The sequence below is a fragment of the Athene cunicularia genome (genome assembly GCF_003259725.1).
Source record: "Athene cunicularia isolate RWA chromosome 7 unlocalized genomic scaffold, athCun1 chr7_part1, whole genome shotgun sequence".
Classification (NCBI taxonomy): Eukaryota; Metazoa; Chordata; class Aves; order Strigiformes; family Strigidae; genus Athene; species Athene cunicularia.
In genome coordinates, this window is record NW_020799107.1 from 20363495 (window position 1) to 20373518 (window position 10024).

Below are 10024 nucleotides of genomic sequence, written 5' to 3' on the forward strand. Positions count from 1 at the left end.
CCCCCGGGAGGGGTGGGAAGGAGGGGGGGTCCCGGCCCGTCGCAGGGCGGCGGGATGCTGCGGCAGCGCTGCGGGCGGCTCCTGGCCCGTCTGGAGCGGGTGCTGCAGCTGCTGGAGCTCGGCGGCAGCGCGGAGGAAGGTGGGTGAACGCAGCCCGGACCCTCGGCTCTGCCCCCAGTGGGGGCTGGGGGAGCTGGGGCTGGCCCCCCCTATCCCGGCTGGCCACCCACTTGTGTTGCCCCCAGACTACATCCAGATCGCTCGGTGCTTCGAGGCGACGCGCCAGAGATGCTGCCGCCTGGAGCAGGACGGGCAGCGGGCCCGGGAGCAGCTGGCCCGTGTGGAAGCCGAGCGGGCGGCCTTGGAGGTGAAACTCAAACATGCCCGGAACCAGGTGGAGGTGGAGATGAAGAAGCGGCATCGAGCAGAGGCTGAGCTGGAGAAGCAGGTCGGGGGGGCTGGCCGCAGGGACGCCCCCTTGGGCTGGCTGCGGGGATCCCAGCCCACTCACCACAGCCCTGTTTCGCCTACAGGAGCGCAAGCTTCAGCTGGTCTTCGAGTCCTTGATGCGGGAGCCGTGGGGCAGCGGGGTGCTGAGCGGGGAGCAGTGCTCCGTACTCAGCGCCCTGGCCGGCCGGCGCCTCGGGGCGGCCCTGGTGCCAGGCAGGAGGTGAGCAGGGCTGGTGGCCCTTGGGCTCGGCTGTGCCCCTCTCCCCCTCACTTCTGCTGGGTTAGAGGGGCTGGGCGGGCACAGGGATGCTCTGCAGGTGTCAGCTCATGGGTCTCAGGAGCGGCTGTACAAGTAGATGCTGGCTGGGGGGTGGGTTCCCCCAGCCGGGCTGACCCCCAGCTCGTTCCACAGGTCGTCTGCAGTGGATGAGTCCTGCCAGTCCCTCCTGTCCCACTCAGACATCAGCTATGACCGCACAGAGGACGAGGTGGTAAGGCACAACCTGTCCCAGGCGAGTCCCAGGGTTCACCTTCTCCCCAGCAGTGACAGGACAGGTTTGCCCCACTCCTGCAGTGGGGCAGCCCTTTGCATGGCCATGTTTAGGGGCGGGATGCCCTGGGCTGCTGCCAGAGCTGGAGAATGGTTGCTGAGGGTTCTCCCAGCCTGGTGCAGTCCTGCGAACTCCAACCTCCCTACTGCCTTTCAGGATGTTGATACAACAGTGGTGCGGACCCTGAAGCGCAAAGCCCAGGAGAGGCAGGTACGAGGGAAATGTTGGGAGGTGGCAGCTTGTGGTGGCTGGTCCTGAGGGGGCGTCTGTCCCTCTGTGTGGGTGAGGATCCCTCAGGTCTGCTCTGCTCTCCTGCACTGTGTCTCTGGGACCCTCTGCCCACACTGGTTGGCAGCCCAGGCTGGGGTGCTGGCCATGGGCCACACAGGATTAGGGTGCCCAGATACTTCTCCATCCCAGCACAGGAGGCTGCAAGAAGCCTGGCAGGGGGAATTAATTTATTGATTCTGGGCTGGGAACGTCATCTCTCAGCAAACCTCCCACAATCAATAGAAACTCCATTACCCTCCACCGTGGCCCAGCAGGGCTCCTCAATAATTCATCCCCACGTGTGGGCATCCCACACCCCGCTCCACTCACACCTCTGCATTGCAGGCCTGTCCTGGCCTCCCTCAGCCCCAGGGCTGGCCCCAACCCAGGTGGGTCCCCACAGTGCCTGGTGTGGGGCAGGGTGAAACCGGGACCTTTTGTGGGGCTGAGACCACTTAGCTTGAGTGCTCTGGGGTGGGGGGTGCAGAGTCAGGGAGACTGTCCCTGTCTACCCTTCACCCCATCTTTTCTGTCCCCAGCGCATGTCCCTAGCCCCTCAGATTGGCCCTGTGGTGGTGGCGAAGCGGCACCGTTCTTCTGTGGCACCCCACAATGTCGTGAGTAGGGACTGCAGTGTGCTCTGGTCAGGGATGGGGTGCGTGGGCTGCCCCAGTGTCAGAAGGCAATGCTACAACCTTGAGTCCTCACATGCTTGCAGGCCCGAAGCTGCTCTGGGTTCTGGAGGTGCTCAGCTGTCCCCTCTGGGTGTCTGAATCTCCCCATACCCATGGTGTCAGCATCCCTGGCAGTGCCTAACTGCAGGGATGGGGAGTGGGTGGAGCAGAGCTCATGGGGAGATGTTGGAACACAGTGGGGCTGCAGCCAGGCACCTTCTCACTACCCCCAATCTCAGCAGGCGAGTGTCCCCCCTGTGCCCCCTCCTGCCGAGGCTCCAGGCCCTGCTGCCAGCCTCCTGCCCACTGCTCTGGTGCCACGCCGCCGCTCTCGCCAGGGACATCATGTCTCCATGCGTGCAGGTCATGGGAAGGGCTGAGGAGAGGGTTCATGGGTGGTGTGGGACCAGTCTCAGGGTGCTGCTGTCCCAGGGGAGGGAGAGGATCTGCTGGGGGGTGCTTGCCCTCCCCATGGGGGTACAGTGGTCATCTGGACATGCCAGATGCCTCTGTCCCTGGGCAGCTGGCATGCTGTGGGATCTCCCTGGGAGATGGGAAGCTTCCCCACATCCCAGCCAGGAGCTGGGGTGGTGTGCCTTTTGGGCCCCCTCCATTGCCTCCTCTCTCTGCAGAGCTGACCACAGTGTGGGGCACCAGTGAGGATCTGGGCTGCCATGCCCTGGGACAGGAGAGCCACACTGAGGGTGGCTCCATGGGGCAGCCAGCGCCAGCCCCCTTCACCTCGCCTCCACAGGGCCTCCCGCCACTCCAGCACCAGTTCATCTCCAAAATGGTGTGTGTCCCAGCCTCTCCCTCCTCTTGGCTGCTATGGAGAAAGGAGCTGGACAGGGGACTGGGTCGGGGGGAGGCAAAGCTCTCCTCCAGCCCCCTCAGCCCAGCTCTGCCCAGGGGATGGATAGAGGCAGTGGGGGCTGGTTTGGGGGGGATGAAGGAGTGGTACTGGGTATCTGGAAGGAGGAGTCCCTGACCCTGCTCCCCTTCTCCAGGTGATCCGCCCTGAGCCATGCAGTGCCTGCGGCTCCCGCATCCGCTTTGGGAAGGCTGCCATCAAGTGCCGCCAGTGCCAGCTGCTGCTGCACCCCAAGTGCCGGGAGCAGTGCCCCAGCCCCTGTGTGTCACGGCCTTGCCACCACGTCTGGCCCCGTGAGGTAAGAGGCAGCACAGTGGTTCTTGGGGGCTGTTCCATGTCCCTGTGGGGCCACTGGGCTATCGGCCCTGGGATACTGGGACTCTGCTCACCCCAGCTGCAGGGCTGGGTGTGGGAACAGAGCGGGTTGCTGTTGTCCTCCCCAGGGTGTGCTGGCTGACTTTGCTCCCCCCCGACCACCCCTGGTGCCTGCGCTGGTGGTGCAGTGTGTGACCGAGGTGGAGAGACGAGGCTTGACAGAGGTAGGGGCAAGGGCGGTGGGGGTGCTGATGCCATGGTCCCTGTGGGGCTGAGCCCCTCTCCCTGTGCAGACAGGGCTCTACCGGGTGCCGGGCACAGAGCAGCTGGTACGGGAGTGGAAGCGGAGGCTGCTGCGGGCCGGGGGCACACTCCCTGCCCTCAGCAGCGTGGCTGACATCCATGTGGTGTGTGGGGTGCTCAAGGACTTCCTGCGGGGTCTCAAGGAGCCACTGGTCACCTTCAGCCTCCACCCTACCTTCCTGCAGGCTGCCGGTGAGTGGGGGTCCTGCGGTGGGGCAGGGGTGGGGGAAAGGGCTGTTCATCCCCTAACACTGCTCCCCGGTGCTGCCACAGACATCCTGGATGATGCTGCCTGCGGCACAGCCCTGCGCCACGTGGTGAGCAAGCTGCCCCCAGCCAACAGGGACACCCTGGCCTTCCTTATGCTGCACTTGCTCAGGTGAGGGGCTCATCCTGGCATGGGGCCCTATGGGTCTGTCCCCACGTCCCAGCTCTTTGCCCTGGCTCCATGCGACAGAGTGGCAAAGCTGAGCTGAGGATAGGGGTGCCCTTGGTGGAGGGCAGCGTGCTCACACCGCCCCACCCCTCAGGGTGTCGCGCAGCCCTGACTGCAAGATGGATGTCCTCAACTTGTCCCGTGTGTTTGGTCCCACACTGGTAGGACACAGCTCGGCCAACCCCACACCACTCACCATCATGGAGGACACGCCACGACAGTGCAAGGTGAGGGGGTCCCTGAGGCACAGGGTGTACCCCGGGTGTTGCCAGCATCCCCATCCTTCATCCGTCCTTGCCCAGGTGCTGACTCGGCTCCTCTCGCTGCCACCTGACTTCTGGAGAGGCTTCCTGGGGATGGAGCAGGAGAACTTGGTGCCAACACCAGCCCCAGGGGGTGAACACGGTGAGGCACATGAGCCCTGGCCCCCTCCCCTGTGGCTGCTGAAGGGTCCTGGGTGCCTGCAGCTGGGCTGGGGTGTGATAAGCGTCCCCCACTCTGTCCTGCAGAGCTGCTCTTCTGCCCCATCACCCCCCTGGAGCCCAAGCCGGGCCAGCTGAGCCCAGTTGGCACCTGCTGCCTTCCCAGCACACTGCGGAGCTGCGTGGGCACGGCCACACGGCCCCCGTGAGTGCTGCTGGGTGTGGGTGGGGGGCCCAGGGGAACTCGCTTTGCACCCCTGACTCACCTCTCCCCACGCAGTCAGGGGCCAGCCCCGAGGAAGGTGGGCCGGTTCTTCCCTTCTCCAGTGTAGCCTGCAGCAGTGGCTCCCCGGGGACATGGAGCTGGCACTGGAGGAGGAGCGAAGCCTGCGGGACCAGGCAGCTGCCTGTGGGCTGGTGGTGCCCAGCTCCAAGCCCTGCTCTGCTTCCCTGGGGACTGGGGAGCAGGGCTGGATCTGCCCAGCTGTGGTGGTGGAGACACTGTCCCAGCACTGTACTTAAGACTTGGTTTGTATTAAATTTTTGCAGCAAAACAAGGTTGGCTGTGGCTGCTGTCTGTCCCTCCCTGCTGCTGCCCGGTTGCCAGGGTTTGGGGCTCACTGGCACGATGGAGCCTGGCTGAGTAGCAGACAAAAACTGTACTGACAGCAAGGGTGAGCTGTGCTCCCCAAAACCCCTGCATTTGCTGGGAAGGGGAGGCAGAGCCCTCCTCTCCCTGCCCTGGAGCCCAGGATGCGGGAGGCCCTTCTTTCAGCCCAGATGTTGGCCTCAAGTAATCAGAGCTGCTGCTTCTCAGGGCAGGACAAGCTTATTAAAGCGTTTCCAGACTTCCTGGCACCTCAGCTGAGGCCCCTTTAACTCCTTCCTCCCCTCCAGCCCCGGAGCTGGAGCTGCAAAGCCCAAGCAAGGCTGGGATGCACAGCTTGCTCCTGCCAAGAGGGGGAAGCAGGATGAAGCTGTAATGGCGCAAGGGCCCAGGAAGGGCTTGTCACCCAGATAACTCTGCACAAGTGACAGCCACTGCCAGGGGAGCTTAGGGAAAAGGGGCATTACACAACAGGGCTGAGAACTGCCCTAGGGCTGTGTCCAGCAGCCAAGAAACCTTTGTCCATAGTAAAAGCCAGGCCAGATGTGGGACATAGGAGAAAATTTATGTACAATCCTGGAAGCAAGTACTCTGGCTCAGTTTCCCCCAGCACAGGGGTGTTCACCAGCGGGCAAGGAAATTAGCACATCCAAGGCAGAGGCAAAACTGAAGGAGTTTAATGTGCTTAAAGCCAAGGAACAGCTAATCCCCGCCCAGGACCACAGGAGAACTGGCACAGGAAGGCACAGGGCTGGGAGCAAGGATTTGCTGCAAATCCATCGAGCTGGGGTGGTACTGGATGGATGGAGAATCCCTAATGCAGTGCCTTGCTTGAAGGTAAGAGGCATGATGGGGCCCTCAGTGGAGTGCAGGGCTTTAGCAGAGAGCTCCAAAACCAGAGGCAAAGATGGTGATGTAAGTGGATAAAGGGCAGTGTTGGTTATCATAGACTGTGCCAGGATCAGCAGGGAGCTGCCTTCAATAAAAACACTCTGAGACAGTGAGGCAGTAGATTTCTGCCACCTGCATGCACATAAGTTGATTGCTCTGGTGCCCTGGGGATGTGGCTAGCGAGAGGGGAAGATATGCAGCGAGAGCCCCTCCAAGCTGCACCTATGTTGGGGTGCAGGGGAGGCTGTTCTCCCACCAGGGTGGCAGGGGCACGCTGCCGTCACCCTGAGCCCTGCCTAGGCAGCCTGCACAGGTCTCAGCCTGACAGGAGCAGGCTTGGCAGGGCTGGCAGCAATCCTGGCTCCTACTGAGCTTTTGCTGCTCCCTCCAGGGCCAGCAGCCTGCCTGTCCAACCCAGCCCTGTGTGCCAGTGCCCTGAAGACAGCCTGGTGCTGCTGTTTTTCCAGCAGTAGGCAGGAGCCCAGATCAGGCTGTTGCAATCACACTGCTGGAACTGGAATCCTCACAACTGGTTCCTGTGGGGTGAGCTGCTGCCACAGGACAGGCACATTCAGAGCTCCCTGGCCTTTAAGATGGGCCAGGACCTTCCAGGGTCTTGCAGACAGCAACTGATGCAGGGAGAGCCTGGTGAGGGGTGGTAAGATGGTGCTGGTAGTGCCCTTTGTTGGAGAAAGACCCAAAGCTGGACCCAAGAAGCTGCAGGCAGCAAGTGCTCCCTCAACAGCCTCAGGCTATGGCTCCCTGCACAGGTGTGCAGCCTAGTGCCAGGGCCACATGCTGTCCCTAAAGCCTCCACCCTGCCCCAGGGCTGGTCCCTGGGCTGCAAGAGAAGCAGCATGTGAGGCTGGTTCTCACCAGCTTTAATCTCTGGAATAGGAGTCAGGCACTTGCAGGGCTCCTGGCCTACACCTTACCCCTCTGGGGGTGCTGGGAACCTCCCAGAAGATGAAGTCTCAGCAGACGCTCTTGCTGTGGGGCATGGCAGGGAGTGGGTGGCTGGCCCTGGGCCCCCCAACCCAGCAAGCCACTAACTCACAGGATAATCTGGTTTTTGTAGCTGCGGCTCAGCTCCTTGTGAGGAAGGACGATGGAGTTAAGAATAACAACCTCAGCGGGGATGGTGACGCTGCAGCCTAGAGGGGGAGCACAAGGGAGTTAGTGCGAAGGGACAGTCTGCCCCACTGGTGGGGCTGCAGTGGCTGGGGCAGGGGGGACGTACCCAGGATTGTGATGGATGGTGTAAGGCGCCCGTCCCGGAAAAGGGTCTCGCTGTCGATCTTGGCATAGGGATCGTTGGGGTTAGGGTCACTGGGTGTTCCTTCAACCCGGGCCCAGCGCCCAATGGTGCTGTCCCAGCCCACGATAGTATTGAGGACACAGGTGTGGTCCTGGGGCCAAGGAAAGGGTGATGAAAGGTGCTGCTGCCTCCCTGCAAGGGGTAGGAGTTGACACCCACACCCCCAGGCAAACCTTACTTACGTGGAGTGAGGCGCCATGCAGGACAATGGACTCTCGCACACGCACACCAGCTCCCACTGTCACCCCCTCACCAATGGAGACATTGGGGCCCAGCTATGAGGATAGAGAGAGGTGATAAGGTCGAGGGCAAAAGCGCCCTCGGCACCCCCAAGCATCACCCTGCCACAGGGCACCGCAGTGCCCCCCAGGCCCATACTCACCACTGCCGTGCTGTCGATGGAGGCCGTAGGGTGGATGTACACATTCCCTGCAACACAAGGCAGCTGCATCAGGGTAGGCAGCTCACAGGAGCACCAGCCTCTCAGGTCAGGGGAGGTCCTGCTTGTGGGTCCCACTGCCTCCCCAGGCAACCCCCAAGGTGGTGGGGGCTGGCAAAGAGGTACCTCGGATGATAGGGCCTCCAGGTTTGTTCTGGGCCAGCCTCTCAGGGTGGCTTTTGCTGTACTGGTTCAGGTAAAGACGACTGGCGTAGATAGCAGAGCTGAGGGAGGAAAAGCAAGACTGTTACTGTCTCTTTGGCACTACCAGGGCAGAAAAGGGTCTGTATTCAATAGCCTCAACCCCAGGGCCCTGCCTGGGCACATTCCTCTCCCATCCCTGGTAGGGATCACTTGATGTTTCTGTTGCACCAGCTCTAGCCCCAGCCCTTACCCAGCTGACTTGATCTGACTCCAGAAGCCATCAGTTTTGTAGACGAAGAGTTTGCCACTCCCAGCCAGAGCTGTGAAAACATCCTGCTCTAGTCGGATCACTTCTGCACGCTGCCAGCCATTGGAACTCTCCTCTCTGCAAGTGAGAGGCCCATTAGATACCCACCCAAGTCACAGCCTCAGCCAGGGAACCCAGCAGCTACCCTCCCCAAATCCAGGGGCTCCGGCAACCCTAGACTCCTACCTCGCCATGCACTTCTTACCAAAGGTGAGGATAGCCCCAGCTGTCAGGCTAGGCCTGCCCAGCCCCACTGAGCCCCAGCGCAGCAGAGGGATGGGGCTCTGCCAACTGAAATAAACTCTAAGCCAGAAGTTGATGGTACAAGAGCCCCACCCAGTACAGGCAGGTATACAAGCGATACAGCCCTGCACAGCTGGATTTTTGCTCGGGTGGTGGCAGAGATGTCAGGTGACAGGCTGGCTGGTGTAAAGAGCTGGAGGGGGAGCAAAGCATTCCCAGGTGATGGGCTCACTCAGCCCCTTGTGCTGAGCTGAATGAGGATGGGTTGGGAGGAGAGAACGGGAGAGGGGCAGTCTCAAGCTGGCCAGGAGGGGAGCAGAGAAAAGAGCAGCCTTGCAGAGTGGCCTGGAGCAGAGAGGAAAGCATGCGTTACTGCCAGGGACAATCCATGCTGGAGAGCAGCCATTGCAGACACAGAGGGAGACTTACCCAAGGTAAGGACAGCTGGTGCAGGACCAGGAAACAAGTGAGTGATGGCAGAGGAGGAGAGAAGATAGAGAAAGAATGGAGGATGAGCGTGCCGCTGCAGCCTTGGGAAGCAGTGGGGTGGGAGGGGCGTGGGGCAGAGAGAGGCACTCACAGCACTAGCTCCTGCTGGTTCCTCTGGAAGACCTCACCGATGTGCTGGAAGATGGCAGGTGTGAACAGGTAGATGCCACAGTTAATGATCTCACTGACAAAAGTGCTGGGCTTCTCCACGTAGTGCTGGACCTGGAGGCGAAGGAAGAGATGCAAGTCCCGAGGTGCAGCCCCCACACCCGGCGTCACACCCTCTGTGGCAGGCCAGAAACATGTGCCCACATGGACAGTGCAGCACCCACTGCCCACGCTGCTCCCAGCTCCCCGAGGCCCTTGGTACCTCCTGCGTGTCTGCATTTGCCACGATACAGCCGTAATTCAGCGCCTGCGTCCTGTTTGCCTGTGGAAGGAGGATGTGTCAGCAATGGTGGAGCAGCAGAGAAGCTCACACCTAGAGACCCATCCACCACTAGAGCCGCTGGCTTCTCAACAAGCCCACGGCAGAGCACCACTGCTCCTCTGCTCCCCAGCACCGCCACTCACTGTGGTACCCAGAATGACAAAGCTGTGCGCATCCCCGTGCTGCTGCCGAAACTCCAGCATCTCCTGCAAGGGGAACTCTGAGCATACGTCTGCGTTGAGGACAAAGAAGGCCTCAGCACCACCTGACAGGATCTGGTCTCGGAAGTGATAGATGCCACCACCCGTGCCCAGTGCTGCATACTCCTGGAGGTACCTGCGAGCCAAGCAGGGAAAAGTGAGGGCTTAGGGAGGCGGGTGTCTGCTGACACCAACCAGCAGCAGGGCACGGATGGCCAGGCAGGGGCTGGAGAGACATAATCCTGCCATATAGTGACTGGGCTCGCGCAGACGCTGGCAGAGGGGTGGAAAACTATGGCAGCTTGGAGCTGTGCTGGAGAGGTATCTTTGGAGCAGGAACTAGCCAAGGCAGGGCCCAGGGCAAGGGAAACTGCGCAGAGCTAACGCTGGAGGCTAGCTCTGGCCATCCACGGTGGGACAGGGCTGGCTCTGGTGCTGGCTGGGGACTGCCAGCCCGGGGGAGGCAGGTGCGGGGCTGAGCCAAACTGTGCCGCCGACGGTACCTCAGGGGTGTGAGAGCTCCTGCCCACCTGATGGGGATCTTGAACTCCTGTTGCGCTGACACCAAGAAGCGGCTGAGGGCCTCGTGGGGCTGGTAGAAGCCCATCAGCAGGATCTCCTTCACGCCGGGCACCTGGGGGGGGGACGGAAGGAGGGGGCAGAG

The 10024-nt window shown here is 61.7% G+C and overlaps 2 protein-coding genes across 2 annotated transcripts; one reads left to right on the forward strand and one right to left on the reverse strand.

Annotated features, from left to right (window-relative positions):
* Nucleotides 1-30: 30 nt before the first annotated feature.
* Nucleotides 31-4797, forward strand: LOC113482249 (rac GTPase-activating protein 1-like). The gene is made up of 16 exons (XM_026852728.1): nucleotides 31-139; nucleotides 246-448; nucleotides 534-670; nucleotides 863-941; nucleotides 1158-1211; nucleotides 1811-1888; nucleotides 2188-2308; nucleotides 2578-2738; nucleotides 2953-3114; nucleotides 3260-3355; nucleotides 3425-3626; nucleotides 3708-3813; nucleotides 3965-4097; nucleotides 4173-4275; nucleotides 4380-4497; nucleotides 4573-4797. Exons 1-16 carry the CDS (start codon nucleotides 55-57, stop codon nucleotides 4622-4624), a joined length of 1890 nt encoding a protein of 629 aa, XP_026708529.1. The 5' UTR covers nucleotides 31-54; the 3' UTR covers nucleotides 4625-4797.
* Nucleotides 4798-5553: 756 nt separating this feature from the next.
* GMPPA (GDP-mannose pyrophosphorylase A) lies at nucleotides 5554-10018 on the reverse strand. The gene is made up of 11 exons (XM_026853024.1): nucleotides 9891-10018; nucleotides 9304-9496; nucleotides 9101-9160; nucleotides 8822-8952; nucleotides 8671-8685; nucleotides 7942-8076; nucleotides 7674-7771; nucleotides 7491-7537; nucleotides 7291-7383; nucleotides 7031-7199; nucleotides 5554-6944 (listed from the first exon to the last, which is right to left on the reverse strand). The coding sequence occupies exons 1-11, from the start codon at nucleotides 9965-9967 to the stop codon at nucleotides 6844-6846; spliced, it is 1119 nt and encodes a 372-aa protein (XP_026708825.1). The 5' UTR covers nucleotides 9968-10018; the 3' UTR covers nucleotides 5554-6843.
* Between the last annotated feature and the right edge of the window lie 6 nt (nucleotides 10019-10024).